This window comes from Hippoglossus hippoglossus, chromosome 12, assembly GCF_009819705.1.
Source record: "Hippoglossus hippoglossus isolate fHipHip1 chromosome 12, fHipHip1.pri, whole genome shotgun sequence".
Lineage (NCBI taxonomy): Eukaryota > Metazoa > Chordata > Actinopteri > Pleuronectiformes > Pleuronectidae > Hippoglossus > Hippoglossus hippoglossus.
The window spans coordinates 3,562,963-3,585,078 of record NC_047162.1 but is presented as its reverse complement, the minus strand read 5'-3'; the positions used below and the strand labels follow the sequence as shown (position 1 = coordinate 3,585,078).

Here is a 22,116-nt window from a genome sequence, read left to right as displayed (position 1 = left end):
CCCTAAGTCCTCATCACAAAATAATACTCAATGTATTTTGTAGTAAACCTCAGCCTGTTTTGGTTCTCTTCTGTCTTAGTGGTACTCTACTATTTGTTTTAGTACTCCAGTCTGTTTCAGTACACCTCAGTATATTTTGTAGTACTGCTTAATCTGTTTTGGTAATCTTCAGTGTATTTTGTAGTACTCCTGAGTCTGTTTAGAAGGACTTATGATCCTCAGTCTGATTAGTGTGTGTATTAGTACTCCTCTGTGTGTTTTAGTTCTCCACAGTATGTTTAGTAGTACTCTGTCTTTTTTAGTTTTCCACAGTATGTTTAGTAGTACTCAGTGTGTTTTAGTTTTCCACAGTATATTTAGTAGTGCTCAGTGTGTTTTAGTTGTGCACACTATGTAGTAGTACTCAGTGGGTTTTGGTTTTCCACAGTATGTAGTAGTACTCAGTGTGTTTAGTTTTCCATAGTATGTTTAGTAGTCAGTGTGTTTTAAATGTCCACACTATGGATACTCAGAGGGTTTTAGTTTTCCACAGTATGTAGTAGTACTCAGTGTGTTTTAGTTGTCCACAGTGTGTACTAGTACAGTACTGTTTTACTTCTCGGTCTATTTTGAGTATTATAAAGAGGGGGCGGGGCCTTGCTCCGAATTAGGAGCGGATTTGGTGACGTCACGCGGGCCAGCGCCCCTGCCAGCCACACAAGTTGGAGCACGCGCTGATCCAGAGAGAAGCAGCAGACGTCAGAGGAACTCAGACGGAGAAACATGGCGCAGAGTTGGAGAGCTGTCTCTGGGCTACACAGGTAAACAACCGCTGACACGGACTCTGCGTCTCTCTGGAAGTCAGTGACGGATTACCCTGTGCCTGCCGACCGGCTGCCCGACAACACTTACCCACATATCTCCCTTCCCTGCCCCTTCTGGGACCGGACGGACGCGGGAGAGAAGAGGCGGTGGAGCAGAGTTGACAGCCACCGTTCACCTGAATTGTGCGACCACAGAATGTGTGCCGACCATTTTATCTAACTGAGGTTAAATTGCGCGGTGTGGGAGCTTGTTATCGACCCCCACCGAGCCGGGGCTATTTCCTCCTGCACTCAGAGCTGTTAGCCGGTCGATAGCAACACAACATGGTTCGGTGAACTGTTGCTCCTGTAACACCAGCTTTGCGAACAGTGTCCGTGTACATTTGACCGTCTCTGCGTCACATGCCTGGTTTGTTTTGACACAAGCGTTAGCCACATAGCATAATGTCCGACAACCAGAGCTGGAACTCCTACGGCTCCGAGGAGGATTTAGAGCCCAGAGAGGAGCCTGCACATCCTGTTGGGAACGGCCGGTTCAGCGGAGTCCTCAGTAAGGTAAGAATCTCTCAGTGTACCTCGGTCAATGTCACTGCCAGGTGCTAAAGGGCATTACTGTAGCCTGTCTTCATACCAGGGGGAAACGAGGCAGTCTCACAGTGTTATGACAAATCATGGCAGGTCTGTTTGGGGGGGAGGGTGATGCAGGATCACTTACCCTCCATCAACATTTGCACATGACTGCCCGGTAGGATTAGATCCCCCACTGAAGCGAAAGGAAAGCCCCCGATGTGAAATCGTATGGCGGAGTGTGTAATGCACAGCTAGCCACATTAGCCCACAAAGCCATCGAAACACGTATTGATTCATTTGCTGTGGTCTTGGATGCAGTTTGCAGTTCGTTCCAGGTTATGCACGCATTAGCTGTGGGCTGCATTAATCTAATGTTGGTGCAGTGAGTGCGGGCATCTGGGGATCACATTCGGCCGCACAACGCTGTTAATAATATACCAAGTGGGGCCGGTGTTAGTTTTGCTAAGGGGACGCTGTGCAGATATTGGCGTTTTCCCTTTCAGAAAGGTCCGTGCTAATCTTGTGGGCGATGAGCTCATTTCAAAGGTTAAATCAGGACTGCTGCTCATCCCTGTGTCTCTCATGTCCACCACAATAACAACATGGACACAACAAATGGTACTGTCTTAGTGTCATATGTACAGTGATGCTGTGAAGAATACTTACCAAAGACATTTGTTGGTGGGACTAGTATAAGTTAAATATGCTTGTTAATTGAGTTCACTATGTAATAACAACTGTCTAGGATAGTGTTGATCTCTTTTGTTTTTCCTTTGGTAAACAGACAGTTAAGCCTGCTGCTAGACAAAGTCTTGGTAACCTAGTTTGCCATATGCCGCTGCTCACTTGTGCAATGCTTTGTTTTGGTCAAAATGACCACAGTTTAAATTAGTTAAGCTGCTGGCAAGCTAACGTGGTATTAATCTCACTGTACACTGTGTTTCCAAACAGATTGCATGTTGACCTGCTAACCAAGCATATTGTGAGATTAAGGAGCTCTGCATCCAGAAAAGCTCACCTGTTCAATCATACTAAGCCCTTTACACGTCACAGGACCTGTGACTTAAAATCCCACATGTGTCCTAATTCAGGTTTTTCCAGAAGTTCAAGCATCTCAAGTTAGGCACATGCACTTTCTATTTGTCTCCGAGGTAATCATCAAAAATGGAAACCACTCTCCAATTAAAGATTCATCAATATTAATAAAGACTTACTTTGTGTTACATTGTTAAGTCGTTGAGTCAGCTCTGAGGCTGTAATGTATAATATAAGGTGTTTACTATGTGTACAAGTAGTAGTCTTAGTGACTACATCTCAAGGTGGTATTTATTGCGAAAATATCATTGCTTAATGTGAGGTTTTCCTTGTCCCTCACTATACTAAGATGTTAATATAAATGCTTTGCTTTTCCAGTGGACAAACTACATCCATGGCTGGCAGGACCGTTGGGTGGTGCTGAAAAACAACACACTGAGCTACTACAAGTCCCAGGATGAGACCGAGTACGGCTGTCGAGGTTCCCTCTGCCTTAGTAAAGCTGTTATTACTGTAAGTTACACTGAGACTCTTCTCAAAGTAGAAATCTTTAGTTCTGTTAACATTTGAGCAACATTGGTTTTTTTTTTTTAAACGGCTTCCAGGAACGAATACTGATGCTTGTGTAAGAGTTCTACATTTGCTAAGAGTGCGGAAACAACACCTTTCAAGCCACCAAAAGAGAACAATCTTCCATTACAACATATAGTGTGCAGCATTGCTAATGAATGGATTGGGGCAAACACACAGAGGCTGCGGACAGGAGAGAAGTTATTCCTGCCAGTTATCAAACAACGCTGTGTTTCAAATCCATTGTCGCAGAAGAAGCGACACTCCATCTATCCAGGAACATAAATATTAATTTAGCAGTTTATTATAAAGTCCAGCTCTACATGTTAGTGATAAGAAAAGAGCAGAGGAGCAGAATCACTTGTTGACCTGCACTGCGGGGTCTCCTTAATACACTAAAGGCTACAAGTAGAAGTTTTCCTTTAAGGCTTAGTTGCTGCACAAGCCTTAGTGAATTGATGTGTAGAGCATCAAAATAACTCAATCACTATTGATTTTATATATTATAGCAGCCCCCACTGTTAAGAAAAATCCCAGAGAAAGCACTGGCTAGGATTTTTTTTTTTGTGTTGACCTCTTTATATCGGTTGAATTGCTGTGATAAGTATGGGCTAATCTGAATGATCTAAATGTATTCTATTCTTCTAAAATGTTCCCCTGTAGTGGTACTAACAAAGGGTTTTCTTATCTTATCAGTGTCTTATGATCCAATTATTTTGCTATTCAGAGTTGACATAGCTGTGTCTTTGTTTTCATAATCACGTAAGTAAATTGCGGAAGCAAAATTAAATTATGACTTATCAGTAGAGTTATAATTGTTGGCATCAGCTGAACAAATTTGTCATGATAGTGTGTAGCCACTGACAATTGTATTCGACTAACTAATTCTTGGGCAACTATTGTTGTTAGCAATGATAAGAAAGTAGAAGAATGCTGGTAGAAGAATTGTACAACCAGCTTTGTTTCGTTTTGGCTCTAAGGGTTGGTTCTTGGCAAATACACCACCGTATAAGATTCCCTGAAGGTCCCCTTTGGCAATACTTATTTCCTACATTGCATGCTTTGTTCAAATTGCAACAGCAATGACACACTGTGCTAAGAAAAATACATTTAGCTTTTTATTATAAAATATATTTTAGTTATTGTGAAATCGCGCAGGAACTCAGAGGAACTTTGAGCAGGGACAAAATAACTAATTTCTCTGCAGTTTCTCCAGTGCCTAAGTACTACCAGCACAAAGTATACAAATGTGTTAACATTTCATTAACACAAAGCCAAAATGTTCTAATACTGTGATGCTAGAACATGTTTTTAAAAATCAGCATGAATGGAACAAGTTTATTACCTGAGGAACATGAGAAGAAATTTAAAGAGCAACATCAGCTGTTCCTGCTTCCACCAGTATTTTATCCACCCACTCTCTTCCTCCCTTAAGCCCTCACATAGAGAATTTTGGCTTGTGACCCATAAGATCTCATTCAGATGTTAGGCATCCACCATATGTTTGTTCTTAAATTCATGAAGGAAACACTGGGCTATTTCCTGGATCCATGTGAAGGCCTTAGGCTTGACTTTCAGCTGATAACGAATGAGAAACTTAACTCTAAAATTTCTCAAACTCCATCTTCAACTGATAACCCCTTTTTTTTTTTTTTTTACAAATAACTCCTGATTATGTCACAAGCAATGCTTGAGGGTAACTGGCCTGTTGGCTGACTCTAGTTCCAGTATGCTTTGTGGTAACACATTATTGGAAACATCATCATGTGATTAGTTATGCTGTGTCCCTGCATAGGACAGTCCAGCTCCAGACCATTCAGACCTGTGGTAGTCACAGCATACATTTCTTTAAGCAAGCACTCCCATGCTTATCAGGTATTCAATAATATCCTGTCTCAAAGATTCAATAGAACTGCCACACTTAACTAAGCCCAGACAAAATAATAATGCAAATGTTTCAACAGCACTTAATGCTGGAGGTTCTCACCATTTCACCTTTCATCATGTTTCAGTGGGAACCCAGGTCAGTCATTGACAGAGGCTAGGTCTATCTCTCTCCAAACAGTAACAAGGGAAATGAATTAGTTTGTATTCCCAGTCAGCGTGATGCATGATTTGCCTTTTTAGATGTATTTGTTCAGCTTTATCCATTCCCAGCATATGTAAATATTTACTTCCATGGTACTCTACTACAGTCATTCCTCATTCCAATGGAAATAGGCCTCGCCTCAGACATCTGGACCATAAATAATGAAGATTATAGCGAGTGATGGTGGTCAGCAGACAGTTATTGCCTTTTTAGAAAAGAAATGTTTTCTCTTTTTTACCAGTATTTCGCTCTTTGATTTCTGCGTCTCCTCATTTCTTCTCATTGCTTTGAAAGTAACTATCAGACATGCTGTACTTGCACCATGTTATACAGTGAATTAACTGGGAATAGCTACTTTCACACCCATTGTGTTGAATGTTGCTAAAACCATGTAAAAGTTTCTTACAATAAGACTAACCAGGCTAACCTCTTCACACTTTGTGAAGACGTGTGCAAACACAGTATCTACTCGGTTCAGAGTGTATAATCCATCTTAGTTGCACAATGAGTCATTCAGAGGTTTCATTTTAACACTAGAGTTGAGAAACTCCAGACCTGTAAGATAAAATTAGATTTCTTCTTTGTAGAGTCATGTTTCAAAAACGGACATTATAATAATATGACTGAACATGGCACCTGCAGCTCATTGCTGGTGGTTCACAATTCTACTATTTACTATGTTTCTTATGTCTTGTCTGGTTCAGTGAAATTTCAGCGGATTTCAACAGCTTCTGGTTGATTCAGTCTCAAATAAAACTGGAGCATGTAGGTTTTGCAAAGGGAGTAACCAGGCAGAGCTGCTGGATTAGATTACGTTATTTGCTGTGCATGCCATTGTGTCTACCACCTGTCTGTGTCTCTACGCCATTATAGGTAAGTCATATGTTTACAGCCAGCTTTATTACTAAACTGGATGTCACTAACTGAATTGGGTATAATTCAGTGTTGAGATCTAAACAAATGATTAATATTACAGGTACAAGAGATGTTTGTACAGACGTTTACCATCTAAGTAATAATAGGTTATCAACCAAGGCAACTTGAACATTCCTGGATTAATGTAAACCAGCTCAGTTTGAAATGCAGCTTTAGCCACGGCTAATGTTAACCATTCATCTCCCTATGTTCTGTACATTCAGTGGCTCAGATACAGGGTCATACATTTTAACTTAAATAATTGAACAATTCCTTATTTTTAACCTGATTGTAAACAACTAGGGTGCGTTGGTTTCAGACTTTATCTGTACCTCAACAGGCTGGTAACTACCACTGCCATTTTTAGCTACATGGCAAGTTAATAAGAGCCCAGACTGGATCTATATTAGTTTGGAAGCGGGATTATCATTTTTATTTTTATTTTCAGTGGCACTGGATGTGAGGATTTGGCTTTTTCCCCCATCACATCACAGCAAAAACCTATTGAGGTAGTTAAAGAGTTAAAGGAAGAGAAAGAAAGATTAGTGATCAAGTAGAGCTCAAACAAATAGTTGGGAGTGACATCAGGCTTTGTGGAAATTACAAAGTGTCTCCTGACAGGAACTGAGACTCTTCCTCATACGATGGAACTTCCGCTACGTGGAGGGTCGTGTGTGTGTGTGTGTGTGTGTGTGTGTGTGTGTGTGTGTGTGTGTGTGTGTGTGTGTGTGTGTGTGTGTGTGTGTGTGTGTGTGTGTGTGTGTGTGTGTGTGTGTGTGTGTGTGTGTGTGTGTGTGTGTGTGTGTGTGTGTGTGTGTGTGTGTGTGTGAGAGAATGTTTTCAAGGTTCTTGCTGTCACCCCTGTTGATTTAGTCTTCCCTTTCCCTGTCTTTCACTGACCACTTGGTGCGTCAGTGTTTCCTCCACCAGTGCAACAGGGATTCAGTGTCTCCAGAAAGATGTTCCTGGCTCCAGACCAGAGTAGTAATGTTGCAAGTACAAGAGACTGTATTTGTCACAATCTCTTCTCCTCAGAGTGTAATTATCAGGTTTAAATGAGCACAAATGAATGATGAAATTCAGTAATGTTTGGCGCAATCCTTGTAGGGTTTCTCAATGTTTTCATTGGTTTAAGTCCCCTAACCTTTTTAAGTACTGAAAATCCTAGGCTTATTTAAATGGAACTCCCCTCCATTCGCGTCTCGGGATTGTGACTTTAGACACGTACACCAGCTCGATACAGAGGTTGGAAGGGAGAGCACAGAATGTCTTCTTGAAGCTGAGTAGGACGTTTATGTTGGAAGAGAATAGACACAGATTGAAGCTGTTTTGTTTTGTCATTTAGATATTGGCCTTCATCTTATTTGCTACACATAGAATCCAAGACTAACACTGATGACATTAGTGTGGGGAATAATCCCAGCTGAGTGACTGGTGGGCCCCACAAAAAGGGTGGCAGTTTGACAGACATCAGAAATAGTTCTTGGCAGAGGCTCCTCAGGGCAAAAATAGGCAAGGATGACAATACAGTTGCCTAAATCAACAAAAGACAAACTGCTCTGCTGGGAAATTACATCTATATCTTCACTACTGGTTGACTGTGTGGTGTTATTTTGGTACACACAAACACATTGGGCCCTTTAAGCATCATATGGACATCCCACTTGACCTTAACATCTCCTTATGAGCAGTGTTTTTTTGTCACAGATATTTTTGCTGGACACAGCTATCAGTGCCTGATAAAAAATAACTTGCTGCATCTATAATTGTTTTGCCTTATTTGAGTTATTTCTTTTGACCCACTTAAATAATCAAAGTCTTTTTTTGTAGTGGGATGTCAAGTGCTTTTGTGTAGTTTGATCTTAAGTATCCCTCCATCCATTTCTTAGTACTGCTGGTACTGTGCATGGTCACAGGGGGTTGAAAGGTATTTCACCACTGAGCAACAGAAAATCTACAATTTAACTTTGTTCTACATCATCCAATATTTCTGGAGTTGTTTTTACACCTTTTATTTATCTGCTTGTCTTTCACATAGGATCCAGACTGGACATTTTTCAGCCTGTCACGTCGTCTTGTAAAGTGCAAGGCTGCTGAGATGACCTTCCTGTGATAGATTATTGTTTACGGTAGTCTTGGATCCTCGTGAACTTTTCAAGCCTGGTGCATTTCTCATCCTCAGTATACCCATGACCCCATTGTCCAGCGGTGAACAAGAGGAACTTGCTTTCTCACCTTCCTAGCAACAAAATCCCACTAAAGTTCCCCACGTCAACTTGCAAGTTGTAGGCAGGAACATCCCAAATATAATTGTATTCCTCTATTATAATATAATAACTTACTTGTTCAGTCATTGGGCTGGTGAAGTTGTATTTCAAAACACATCAGTGTAATCCTGGCCATAAAAGGTAGAGTCTACTGATCTTTTGGCTTTCTTATAACTGATGCATCATGCTTGTGTCCTTCCTTGCTTTTGCTTCGTCTTCTTTTAAATGAGCATCGGTAAGCATTGGTAAGCTTTCAGTAATGTTGCACATTACTGACGCAGAGCATCTGGTCTTGGCCTCAACACCGTCCAGGTGTCAGGCAACATGGCCAAGTCACACTCCTGCAATGAAACCTCTTTAAAGACCCCATAGTGGGCAATTTCTTGCTCTGCCAACTCATTAAGTTATACAATCTTCTGCAATGATTTAGGCTCCGACTCTTATGGGCGCATGCATTCACTCGGCAATCATAAATTGCAAGCTAGCAATTGTTAATGATCATATGTGCCTTTTTTATTCCAGCTTGCTCTGGTGAATTGAATTTGTAAATTGTGTTAACCTTGTATGGTTTAAATAGAATTGGTGAATGATCAATACAGTGTAATTATATACTTAATCTTACAATACCTTATTAATTCAATATCCCCCAAAAATCAATAAGGGGCTTAATTAAATAAACACTTGAGTTGTTAACAGCATTCACAAATGTTTCCTCAGTGAAAGCTGTTCTGGCAACACTGCTGATTGTTTGCTTCCATAGTAAATGATTGCACTTACTGTGGATTACAGGCAAACTTACACAGAGATCCCAGGGTGTTTTTTATATCACTAAATACTTGGAAAGGATACAATGAGGACTTGAAGACATTTTATATACAAAAAGTCAACTTCACAGTGACATTATGATGTTCAGCAAAAAGAGACTTTGACCTTAAGTCTTGTTCCTAGACTGGTTGGCAGAGGCAAACAACAACAAGGCAGTAATTCTAGTTTTTGTCGTGCTTACACTTTAACTGCTGCTCATTCATGCTATTGCAGTTCTAGGTCTCTCTCTAGCTGTGTCCTCGACTACGCTTGAGCAAGCCAGACCTTCTCGCATAGACTATTGTGTGCTTTCAATTCGATTATACCTTGAGTGTGATTTAGCATTAGGACTTACTGCAGAGGTGTCCTTTCAGAGGGCCTGATGCATTTGGTAAACAGTACACAGGTAAATACCATTCTCGCTACCTTCCCCCTCTCCCAGCCCACACATCAACACATACACACTCCTTGGTTGCTGGCCATGCCAGCATAGCACTTTTACAGCACTGACAGTCCACTGGAGGGCTATTAGGAATATGCTCCATCCTGCAAGTTGCCTTAAAAGGCCAGTTCCTATGGGACAGTGTCTGAAAGGAGCTGCTGTGCCTCTGGTTCATCTTTGGCTTCTATCTGTTTGAGATAGGCCTATGTTAAAGATATTTTATTCACATTACTGTGATTGTGGCAGACTGCCATATTTCCAGGTGTTAAAATTAACTCAAGAGCAGATTGTCTCTCTCCATGTAACAAAGAAGCAAAATAAGCAGTTTGTCTTTTCTGGGTGATTCCAGTAGCTATTAACATGGCCCCCTCTCGCATATGCCTCTCTCTGCACTTCCTGAGCAGGAAACAGAAAGGCTTTTCCTCTTGTTTTAAAAGGAACATAAAATCAAGTTAAAATGTATGACAGCATTATCATGTTTATCCAGTCACATGGGTTGCCAAAATGGTAAATAGTCTGTATTTATTATGTATCCTGATGACCATGCAAAGCGCTTCACAATGCATGGATGTGCAGCACTTTCTCGTCACACATCAATCATTGCTGTCGGGGGCAATTTGGGGTTCAGTATCTTGCCAAAGGCCTCGGATCGAACTGCTGACCCTCTATTAGTGGACGACTCACTCTACCTCCTGAGCCACAGCCACAATCATATCACGATGTTCTTAACACATGATCACAATCTGAATTTCACCCACAATTTGAAAAGTCCTATCGAAAATATCCAGACTCAAACCAGCCAGTGGACAAGTGTATTTGCACCATTTAAAAAATAAACCAAAAAAAACACACATAATAGAGCTTACACCTTCAACAAGCCTCAACAGTCCCCTTATATTCAGTCAAGCTGCACCAAGTTGAACACAATCATAGATACAAACCCCCTATGTCTGAATTTTTCCCCCCAAGATTCACACATCATTTTCTCTGAGCTGGAGCCTGTTTCAACATTTTCATTGATTTCTTAATCTTAAAGATTCCTGGATCTACCCTCTTATCCAAATCCACACCAAAATTTAACAGGCTCTTCCCTGATTCATATCGCATCCTTCCACCAAGTTCCTTGGTAATCTGTCCTGTAGTTTTTATGTAATGCTGCTATATCAGACAAACAATCACTGATGAAAAAATATTGTCCTTGTCAGAGGTAATAACAATGCATTAATGTCACTGTTTTCAAAATGTCTTTAAAACCTGAGCTAAACTTTATTCTAAATATTTAACAAAGATGTAATCAGCAACTGGATGAATAAATAAAATTTATAAAAATGTTTCATGTGCTCAGTAATCAAATTGAAAAGAGTCATAGTAGTCTTTGTAGTTACTGATTTTATCAAGTTCAATAGTGATTGTGTTTCATAGTTGCTTGACAAATTAACATTTTATTGAGAAATATCTGACTGTGCAGAGCCACACTCCTAATCAGCCATGCTTCTACCTTACATTGATATTGTTTTTCAAATTTGCTGTGTGACATAATTTGGCCAATTAGCTCATCCATCTTGTAGGTGATGATCCTGTTGGGTTGTGAATGTAGCTGGATCCACACTGTTAGGGGAGACATAGTATTAGTTGGACCTAAGATGTCGTCAGATAATCCACCTATTTAATAGAAGCCTCCAATATCTGATCCTCTCTCCGCTTCGGTTAGAAGTCAACAGGATTTGATTATAATGACTGATACTGACCCTAACTGTATATTTTCAATACACACTAACTAACCTAACTTTTTGATCTGTATTACTTCCTGTTTTAGCCTCATGAGTTTGATGAGTGCCGGTTGGACATCAGTGTGAACGACAGTGTGTGGTACCTGAGAGCACAAGACCCAGAGCACAGATACCAGTGGATTGACTCCATTGAGCTGCACAGGGTAAGTCATGCACATTCTATCACAGCAGACAATGAAGTGGTCATATCAAAACACACAAAATCCTTGTCACATTCGAAGCAAATTAGAATCATCATTGATGTGTGTGTTTCTGGTAGAGTATCACAGAGAGAACATCAGACAGGGGAGGAGTCCAGGGAACAATAATCATCCCTCCACTACTGGTGCGTTTGTCAACAAGTTTGTAGGAATTCAGGACTTTCTAATTACCTGTGCAGTGCACTGTAGTGGCACGTGTGTTTGTGTGTGTTTGTTTGTATGCACGGTGCATCATCCACATTCATCTAGTCCATAGAAGAAGAGCATAGGCCAATCAGCTACATCATCAAAACTGGTGACTGGATTTTAATGTTGATGCTGATCGGTGCAGTTGTGAGTTTTCAGCCACTACACCTTCAGTCTGTCTGCCAAAACACATGCTGCTCACACATGGGCCTTCGTGTGGGGAACCCCCCCCCCCCCCCCACGCACACACACACACACACACACCTCCTTTCCCTCTCACCCGCTCATTTCAGCACCAGGAAGACATCATGACTCAGAGCAGGAGGGGTGTCCACCTCATGCACATGCATGCACGCCCAACCGTCATCCCACCCACCATGAGTCACTGCTGAAAACTCTGACTTAGAGGGAACTGCTTCCCTCCTTCCTAACTCACATTACTCACACTCAGCAGCCCAGCGTCTCCAAGGAGACACAACACACCACAGCTAACACTGGAGTCTTCCCATGGTTTGAGAGAGTGAAACATCAACACATGAAAACAACAATCGTTTCTAGGAGACAGTCGCAAAAGTAATCTTGTAGAATATGTTCTTATAATGTCTGGTCATCTTTTATTGTAAACTGTGTAAAATGTTATACATAATATATCACATTAAAAAAAGGATGTCCTGTTCAGGGCAGCTTTCTTATCAGCACCAGGCTTCATTTCCTCTATTGTCAAAGTCAGTAGTATGTGTTCATTGAGGCTTTAATCTCCACTTACACCTACATTACATAACAGTTGCACAGCATCATTGTGCTGCATGCAGCTTAAGAACATGTCCGTGTGTGTGGCCATATACTAAACAGTCATTGACGGGAGGCCCAGCAGCTGATAAATGTTACTTTACTGCTGCTTTATTTAATATTTTTAGATTTTAATCAATAATCAAGCAGCAACAAAGCCTCTGCTTGTTTGGCTGTGCTTTTTTCTTTTTCTTTTGTTCTGTCATCAAACAGATTAAGCGACCTGGTTTAGATAGTGCAATCTGTGCTGATGAAGTCAGTGGGGTAGCAACATGTTGGCTAAAGGGCAAACAACCGTGACTGAAATCCATGAGAGGCGGAGTTACTTCTGGTCGTTGACCGATAGTTACCCTAAGCTCTTTCAAATGCCAGTCACGTGCATGTATCTATACGTGCACGTGACTGCCCTCTTGTGGTTGAAAGCAGAAGTGTGTCTTAAAGGGAATACACCCCTGTTTCTCTTCTCCACCAGCCTCTGTACCTGCTCTGTCGCTGGTGTGAACAAGCGTCTATTCTGAGAGGCCGGGCTGCTCGATTAGAGGAGAGGGGAAACAGTCAAGTTTAGAGGAAGAATATGTTTAATTTCAACGTAAAGATTATTATTATTACCACGAAGGTGTTGTAAACTGCTTTTGTGGTTTCTAATGGAGTTTCAACCGTTCCAAATACAGTATTTGGATGTTAAACAAAACTACATGAAAGTAGTTGAAGATCATTGTTATAATAATGTGCTAGTTAGGCTAAAAGTGCCATGTGGGAACACTTCAGGTCAAATGAACATTTCGAAAATAGAGAGTACTTGGATCAGTTTAACTGGCCTGAAAAAGAAACTCAGTTATGGCTCATTCTTCACTGGCTTCATACGCCAAAGAATGTGGCTGTGCATTTTTTTTTTTTTTATTAGATTAATGTAGGTGAAGTATTTTCGTTATTAAGCCTTTGTTGTTATGACACAGCTCACTTGATTCCTCTCTGTCCTGTCTTCTACAGGTTGACTGTGGTTATGGCTCAGAGTCCAGTCTGCGGAGACGTGGCTCCATGCTGTCTCTCACGTCAGCCACCAGCGGCTTCTCTGCCACCTCCACATCCTCCTTCAAGGTGGGTTTTCCGGTTAATGTTTACTGTAGCTGAAGAAAGCATTGCTTTCAGATTATTATTTGCACACATGAGGGGTGCTTGGATATTTATGGAGGCACACACAAGCAGTGCATTTTGTCATCTTGTTGTTGGCAGTGGAATGGTTGCATAGTGGTCCATTGGAAATATAAACACAAGCCTAACCACTCTGTCGCTTTACTTTCTTCAGAAGGGACACAGCCTGAAAGAGAAGCTGGCAGAGATGGAGACCTTCAAAGATATTTTGTGCAGGCAGGTGGACACGCTTCAGAAATACTTTGACAGCTGTTCAGATGCCGAGTCCAAGGATGAGCTGCAGAGGGACAAAAGTAAGAGCCACACACACCTACACTCCTATTTAACAGTGCTGTGCAAAAATATCTATTCACTGGTTTTCAAATATAAGCATTTGTCATATATAATAGTAAACTGAAAATATTTTTGTTTTACATTTTGAGCATTAACAGTGAGCATTTCCCACTACCTTGTGTGTGTGTGTGTGTGTGTGTGTGTGTGTGTGTGTGTGTGTGTGTGTGTGTGTGTGTGTGTGTGTGTGTGTGTGTGTGTGTGTGTGTGTGTGTGTGTGTGTGTGTGTGTGTGTGTGTGTGTGTGTGTGTGTGTGTGTGTTTTAAAGAGTAAGTTTATTTTTATAGTGCTAAATCACAACATATATTATTTAAAGGCACGTTAAAGAGTTAGGTCAAGACTTAACAAGACAATATTCTAGAGAGTGCTTGCTCATAATGAGCAACCAGGAAAATGACCAATCGATAATGCAGCTTTTTCTTAGGGTTATGCTTAAAATTAAGTTTACGTTAGGTTAAGGGGCAACTAAATGCATTGTGTTAGGGTTAGTGTGTGTGTGTCCTCACATTTATAGAACGTGTGTGTGTTACATAACTGGTACTACAACGATGTATATGTCTAAGAGAATCTTTAGTTTACTTGTACTAAGATTAAGAAAAGATACGTAGTTTGTAAGAAACATGTAGTGAGTGTTGCAAAGAATGTGATTGTGTGTGTTGTGACTCAGAAAGTAGTTCTTCCAGTAGCCCCCTCACTCTTACCCTGTCTTGGTCGGCTGAACATTTGTTCATGGCAGCCTGTGCAAGGCGTCTGTAGATGGCCACGAAGAATGAAGCCCTGCTTTTGTTCTGCTCGCCCCTTCTTACTCTCTCACCCTCTCTCTATTCTGAAGATGAAACCAGACCATTGTCACATTGTCCAGCACAGCAGAGTCTGTTGGTGTGCTGTGGTTTGAGTTGTTGAATGGGCCACAATGTGCTACCTTGTCCGTGAACCTTGGATTACTTTCAGTAGGGTCCCACAAGAAAAGGCTTGTGTGTAGCAACTACCTGTTTGGTGCTTTTAGTATTTGCTTCCCCTCTCTGAGACTCGTTTTCTTTTTTCAGTCGTGGAGGATGATGAAGATGACTTCCCCAACACCCGCACAGATGGAGAGTTTCTGCACAACAACAATGGCAGCAAAGAAAAATGTGAGTAGTGCAGCCGCAGCCCCAGAAAACTAGTTTTTTTTCCTCTCTAACCTGAAACATTCATGACTACATAAGCAGCAATCAAAGTTATGGATGATGATGCTCTTCTTTTGTGCAGTGTTCCAGGCTTTGAGTCCCAAGGGAATCAATGGCATAGACTTCAAGGGGGAAGCCATCACATTCAAGGCCACCACAGCCGGGATCCTGGCCACTCTGTCCCACTGCATCGACCTGATGGTGAAGAGAGAGGACAGCTGGCAAAAGAGAGTGGATAAGGTGTGTAACATCTGGATCACTGCAGCGTCCAGATGGCCATGTTTCATCCATAATTTCTTTATTTACATTTTAATGAGAGACGTCTTTTTAAGATATAGAACCTGTATTACATACATACATACACACTTGCATACTTTAAAAAGATCAGTAGATATTTAATTGGTGCTGTAACATTTTGTCTACAGTGGAGAAAAGGATTTGATGCCAAGTCAGCCCACTGTACATGCTGTATCTGCACAAATTCCTTTTCACAGCTGTGGCTGTAAATTGATTTTATATATTTGTTTGTAGGAGATGGAGAAAAGGCGAAGAATAGAGGACAGCTACAAATCAGCCCTCAAGGAATTGAAGAAAAAGTCTCACTTTGGAGGTCCCGATTATGAGGTGAAGTAAATGTGACATTCATCCATGATGCATCATGATTATCGGGTTGTGTACGAATCTTTGAAGTAACATCCCCTCTCCATTTAATTTACAGGAGGGTCCAAACAGCCTCATTAATGAGGATGAGTTCTTTGATGCAGTTGAGGCCGCTCTTGACAGACAAGACAAAATTGAGGAGCAGGTGAATATAAGATCAGAAATTGTTTAATTACAGAATGTGAACTGTGACGTACTGAAAAGAATATGTGAAATAAAAGTATTTTTGGTGTCAAACATGATGCAACTACCCATGTTTGTGTGTTTGTAGTGCCAGACTGAAAAGACAAGGATACAGAGATCCAGCCCTGTTCCCCTCGCAGACGTCTACTCCAGCACTGGCTCACACAGATTCTCTAATAAGGTTGTTAAATTCTTCACACACTTAAACTACACAAGCCACTCTCATCCGCTGCATTTCTTCACCTTCCTTATTTTCTCTCATTTCACACATTTCGTTTTTTTTATGTGTCACATCACTTTTGTGTAACTCTCCTTTTGTTTTTTTTGTCCATCATCCCCTCGGGTTTAATTTCCCCTGTAGCCTCATAGTCAGCCCCCCCCTACTCTGATAGTCAGGGCCGCTCCTCACGATGTCCACAGATTCAGTGCAGAGGTAACTTCCTCTGTGTTTCCTCTGCATAGACTAAACCCGATGTTCGCATGAATCCGCAGGAAGAGCTCACGCTTATTTAATAATACCCTGTGTAACCCTCTACCTTGCTGTAGTAGCATCAAGCATGAACTCCTGTGTGTGGAATAATAGTTTTTTTTATCTTTATAGTCAATGTGCCACCAGCTCTGTTGTGTTGCATATAGGTGTAAATGTAGGCCTGTCTGTAAAATCAAGGCTTTTTTAGTCAAATCAGTTTTTTGTCTTAGTCCAAAAAAGTACAATGTCTTCTTTAGTTTTCATCAGGGAAATTGATAATGTTTGTAACTGTTGGCGTGCTAGCCTGCATGTTTGTAGTTTGTCCCAGCTGTTTTACTGTGGCTCTAAGTTAAAGAAGGATTGTGGTTGAGGTTGAGGATTGTAGGCCAATGTTACTGGGATGAATAAAGTAACAGAGACAAGATTTTGGCCAATAAATTGAGCTTTTTTTGTGCCACAGGTCAAACAGATTGTCGTCTGCTGTAGAGATGTTTTTAATTCATAGTCACAGTTTATGAACATAGGTTAAATATATGTTTAAACACATCTTTTTACATAATTTATGAATTAAACAACATTCTTGATTCATAAACATTTAAGTGCAGCTATGTGTTTGTCTGGTTCTCACCATTCACTCCATCATGTCATGTTGATCTCTGAGGACCTTTTTCCAATTGTCATTACACAATCGATATCACCTCCTCCTTTTGTCTCTGGGCTGTCGTTATAGGTGGAGGAGATGGTGCAGAGTCACATGACCTACTCCCTGCAGGATGTCGGTGGAGAGGCCAACTGGCAGCTGGTTGTGGAAGAGGGAGAAATGAAGGTAAGATATTTATATCAGATGACTGAAATAGCTGATGTTAAAATGTGTCTTTAATACTATCTCCTACTCATACAGTAAATGATGAGGCCTGAAAATACATTTACTTGTATAGAAAACGTATAATTGGACCAAAGCCAATCGTAGATTTATAAAAGGAATCCTTCATTAGAAAAAGTGGTTATGCATTGTTTTTTCTTAAAATGTGTGTGCAGGTGTACAGGAGAGAGGTGGAAGAAAATGGGATCGTTTTGGACCCTCTGAAGGCCACTCACTCAGTAAAGGGGGTGACTGGTCATGAGCTCTGCCACTACTTTTGGGACACCTCCTATCGCAACGACTGGGAGAGTAAGTCTTTTCTAAATCAGTTTTAGTCAAGAGCCAATTTACTGGTCAGATATAATTAAAACTCTTCATGTCCTCTTGTCTTCCTTCAGCCACGATTGAAAACTTCAATGTTGTGGAGACGTTGTCGGAAAACGCAGCAATTGTCTATCAAACGCACAAGGTAAGAGCCACCGGATCACTGCGCTCAACAGTGGAAGGGATCAGCTTGTTTTGATCACGTTTTGTCTATGACCTCTGTAATCTGACGTAAGAATGATCTGTTCCAGCGGGTGTGGCCTGCGTCTCAGAGGGACGTTCTGTACCTTTCCGCCATGAGAAAGATCTTAGCCAACAACGAGAACGACCCCGACACCTGGCTGGTCTGCAACTTCTCTGTGGATCATGACGATGCTCAGGTGAGACACCAGGTTCCCTTAGATCCACTTAGATTACACTTAGACACCAAAGCCTCTCTTAGTTCATTTAGTTAATTCATTTAGTTTTACATTTTTGGCTGATGCTTGCTTCTTCTTCAAAGCTTTACTTGGCCTTGCACCTCCCCCACTGAGTCAGTTCATAGTGCAGAAGGACACTAGTGGTAGGGTGACAAGGGCAATCACCAGAAGGGACTGTGTTGTGCAGTACAGACGTGGAGTCAGTTTTCTGACTGAGAAGACAGTCAACCAACTACTGGAATAGTTTACTAAAGAAACCTTACATAACCTTTAAATACAAACTTAAGATTTGGCTGAAAGCAAACCAAACTTGTGATCATGTGTATTTGTGGCTTTGTATTGTATTATTTCACTTTTATGGTGAATTTTAATCAGGGGTTATTTACTTGTTTTTATGGTATGCATAATGCACATAAATTACCCATAGATATTTGTAATTATAAAAGACATCACTTTATTTCAGGTCGTCATGTGGGAACTGGTTATTGAAGTGAAAATAAGCTTATACAGCTAACTCTGGCTCATTTGCAGGATTTGTGTCTGTTAATTAACAAGCTCTGTCCCTATCAAAGAAATAAAACTAATAAAAAATGAATTCATTGTCTGTCTTGTCACTTTCCACAGCCGACCAACAAGTGTGTCCGCGCCAAAATCAACATCGCCCTGATCTGTCAGACCCTGGTCAGTCCACCAGAGGGAGACAAAGAGATCAGCAGAGACAACATCCTGTGCAAAATCACATACTTCGCTAATGGTGAGTGTGGATCTGTGCTTTGGGCTGTAGTCGACTTATGAACAGTGTGAAGTCTAAGGTATTAAAACTCTCAAATGTAATTTACAAAAGTAAATTGAAAATATTTTCTTCTGCCTGTGTTAGGTTGTCTTATATTTAGGAAATCTTTCTGTTTTTGTTTTCTCACCTACAAACTGTGGTATTGTGAATTTAGCTGTTTTATAATTTAGTGTGGGGCTTCTGTCGCAACCATCAAACTTGTATCAGATACTGTCACCACTATAAGCAACAAGCTACTAGCTATAGCACGAGGGAAGCTCAGTGTCTCTTGATGAGCAAAGTGTTGATGTAGCAAAAACTTAATTTTCTATAATTTAATTATTCATTTTAATCGATTAATCATTGCTTCTTTTTTCTGCCACTTCTGCAGGTTCAAGTTGTGTTATTGTAATTAATGCTATCAGCAGGGATTGTTGTTGTTTACTGCTGGGAAGTCCTGAAGAGCTGTTGTATTATAATGATGATGATAAATAAGTTTAGGCTCCATCCTCCCCACTGGTTCTCCATCATACTTTCATACTTTTAGTATGAACCTTGTATTCTGTGTGATATCAAAGAGTCTGAAATTGAACTTTGTGAATGCTGCTGAATCCCTGATGATTGAAGGGGCCTTAACTTTTCTATTATAAGATATGAAGAAAAAGAATGAATCAGCAGCTCTGCCAGTGTCCGCTACAACCACCGCTGCTGTTGGAGGAGAATATTAGTCATTTCTAACAGGAGGAAATATGCCCTCTGTGTGTTTGCATAAAATCTCCTTTTATAAATATGTGTGCCTAGTAAATTATGAAAATACACCATCGCTTATTGACACATTTCCTTCCCTGGGGTGTTTGGTTTGTGCGTCACTCACGGCTTGGGGCTCACTTTGTGCTCAGAAAGGCAAATGTGTATAAAATCCTTCCCAGGGTTGAGGGAAAATTTATTTTTCAAAGCAGCTCAAACTAGTTAAGATGTGAACATATGTGCTGAGTAGTGCAGTAAAATGTATATTGTGTGTCCGTGCAGTAAATCCAGGAGGCTGGGCTCCTGCCTCCGTGCTCAGGGCCGTGGCTAAGAGAGAGTACCCCAAGTTCCTCAAGCGCTTCACCTCCTACGTCCAGGAGAAAACATCCAGCAAACCCATCTTATTCTGAAGCGCACAGGTAACAAAGTCACTGCCACAGTTTACTAATCAGATCGTATGAATTCACATGTCACCTCTGAATATTATTCAGTTACCTGCAACATGTTAATATTCAGGATTTCCATCTCTCCAGAGACACGAGGACAGGACTCCCCTTGATTCCCTGCTGCGATGAAGACACAAGTTCCCAAGAGGGATTTTTTCCTCCTCATCAGTTATTACAAAAAATGTTGTGCCACCAAAATGAATGCTAATAATTTCAAGAGCGCTTAATATTTGTTTTTATTCCTCTTCATTGTGGTTTAATGGATTAAAAGATTAAACTGCAGCTTTTCAGAAGGCATGAGAAAGTGCACCGAGCCTGTTACCAACCCCCCCCCCCCCAGAGGTGGTTGCAGCAGACGCCACATCACACCATGTTTCCTGGTCCTGTAGAGAACTGACTGTCAGAGCAGCCACCAAGTCAGTCTGCGTCTCTGACAAGTATATTAATATATCAATGTACGTATGTTCAATAAGAAGTTTGTAAAAAGGAAATTGTAGATCTTTACTCGCAGACTGTAATATTTAGTTCATATTATGCTTGTTTTTGCTGAAGTCATTTCCCAGCATTCTTTGAAAGCTGCTAACTTTATCGAGTTAAAACATGATTGATTTGAGATGATCATCTTTTCTGTATTGAGTCCAGAGGGCTGTCATGAACCCGTGACCCCTATGAAGTAAGACTTGAACTTTTTGACTTCGTCTCTCTCATGAAAAACGCCTCACGTCGGTGCTGATGGAGAGACGGGCCGAAGAGTTTCTATTTATTTAAATGCACAAAAGAGAGTTCGTCTACATCGTTAGCCCGGCTTTATTTCTGTGTCATTGTTGATATGTTCCAGTTTCGTAGCATATCCTGTATTTTGAATGTTAAATGAAATGTAAATAGTGTCACTAACATTTTCAGCGAAGGTCCTCCAAGCGTTTTTATGAGAGTCGAGCCCAAATGCCTTAGTGTTACAGGAAGATGTAGCTTCAGTTGGGTGTCAGGGTGCGGTTAGTGCACCCGGTAAATCACTAGTGAAGTGCCTCATGGCTTATTTCCCTATATTATTGTCCTTCTCCATTTGGAGACTGTTTCAAATGTGTCCTGCGAGTCATTTGCTGAGAGCTAGCGGGATGTTTTAGGTCTAGTGTCAGAAAAGCAACATTTCAGTTCATATTCTTGCTGTTTCTTACATGTGCTGCGTACTGACATGACAACCGCTCATAGTCAGGTTGGGTCGATGTGTCGTGTATTTTCTGTCCAAGACTGTTGATAATACACGTGCAAAGCTAAAAAGTCCAAAGTACCTGAGTTGATTTTTACAGGAACTTCTTCCATGATGACTTTTGGTTTTAAGTTTTGATCGCGTTCCCTTATTTTCCAGACTTTTCAAAGTAAAACGTTCTCAGCTCTTGTACCATTTCAACTTGTGGACATCCAACGTCTTGGGTCATATCACTGATGTTAATGTGCAGCCGTGTTTATCAGTCTTCAGTCTTTTTGATTTTAGAGCTTGTAGCTGACTGATGTGGGTGAGAGAACAAGTGAAGCCAGATGACACTCAGCCTTTCAGCAGAGTGGGAAGACGCCACACTGAAGCTCTCTCACCTGAAGCCAGACATTTCTAAAACAAGTTTAGTTCTTCACAGGTTGAATGTGATTAGAGAAACATTTTTGTAAATTATTTGTTCATACTAATGCTGTGGGATCAACTTACAAAATGTACTGTGACAACGTGGCACTTGTGCCCTGTTTTAAAAGTGAAATAAATAAGTTTATCCTTCAGTTTGGAACCATTTGTTGTTGATGAAAAACCAGTGAGACATCACTCAGAGGGAACAAAGTGTTTATCTTTTAAATAAAACATTGTACAATCTTGACATGAATAATTTATAATTGAATATTCTAATTTGAACATGCTAAGGCTCAACATCTGACACTGTATGTAAGGCCACTTATGAGCTTTGCTGCTTTCTGAAAATACCAGAACCTGCGGTACCTGTAGTGAGTTATGCTTTTAAAAGGAGACATTCAGCTTCTATCCAGGCTCAGTTTTTTTTATTAAAGGTTTCCATGCTCTAATGTTCTGGAAACAGCAGTCTCCTCATACTGTCCATTGCTGCAGCTCCTCTTTCAAACATCCT

At 40.8% G+C, this 22,116-nt stretch overlaps 1 protein-coding gene across 5 annotated transcripts; it reads left to right on the top strand.

Moving 5' to 3' along the window:
* Window positions 1–668: 668 nt before the first annotated feature.
* LOC117771486 (ceramide transfer protein-like) lies at window positions 669–20,294 on the top strand. 5 transcript variants are annotated; one of them, XM_034601874.1, is made up of 19 exons: window positions 705–1,358; window positions 2,787–2,921; window positions 11,312–11,428; window positions 11,545–11,610; window positions 13,451–13,558; window positions 13,767–13,905; window positions 14,989–15,072; window positions 15,191–15,348; window positions 15,640–15,732; window positions 15,827–15,913; window positions 16,040–16,132; window positions 16,313–16,384; window positions 17,151–17,246; window positions 17,459–17,591; window positions 17,681–17,751; window positions 17,858–17,986; window positions 18,650–18,779; window positions 19,827–19,963; window positions 20,078–20,180. In XM_034601874.1, the coding sequence occupies exons 1-18, from the start codon at window positions 1,248–1,250 to the stop codon at window positions 19,952–19,954; spliced, it is 1,950 nt and encodes a 649-aa protein (XP_034457765.1). In that variant the 5' UTR covers window positions 705–1,247; the 3' UTR covers window positions 19,955–19,963; window positions 20,078–20,180. The 5 variants fall into 5 exon arrangements, with proteins under 5 accessions (XP_034457768.1, XP_034457769.1, XP_034457765.1 ...); XM_034601875.1 differs by having other exon boundaries at window positions 20,061–20,168; XM_034601877.1 differs by lacking the exon at window positions 16,313–16,384 and having other exon boundaries at window positions 669–1,358; window positions 20,078–20,294.
* Window positions 20,295–22,116: the final 1,822 nt, after the last annotated feature.

Excerpts from the sequence above, each read along its gene's own strand:
- LOC117771486 (XM_034601874.1), top strand. The coding sequence starts at position 1,248 with ATGTCCGACAACCAGAGCTGGAACTCCTACGGCTCCGAGGAGGATTTA. Across the intron at positions 13,559-13,766 it reads CCTCCACATCCTCCTTCAAG|AAGGGACACAGCCTGAAAGA; the intron begins GTGGGTTTTCCG and ends TACTTTCTTCAG. Across the intron at positions 15,733-15,826 it reads TTGGAGGTCCCGATTATGAG|GAGGGTCCAAACAGCCTCAT; the intron begins GTGAAGTAAATG and ends TTTAATTTACAG.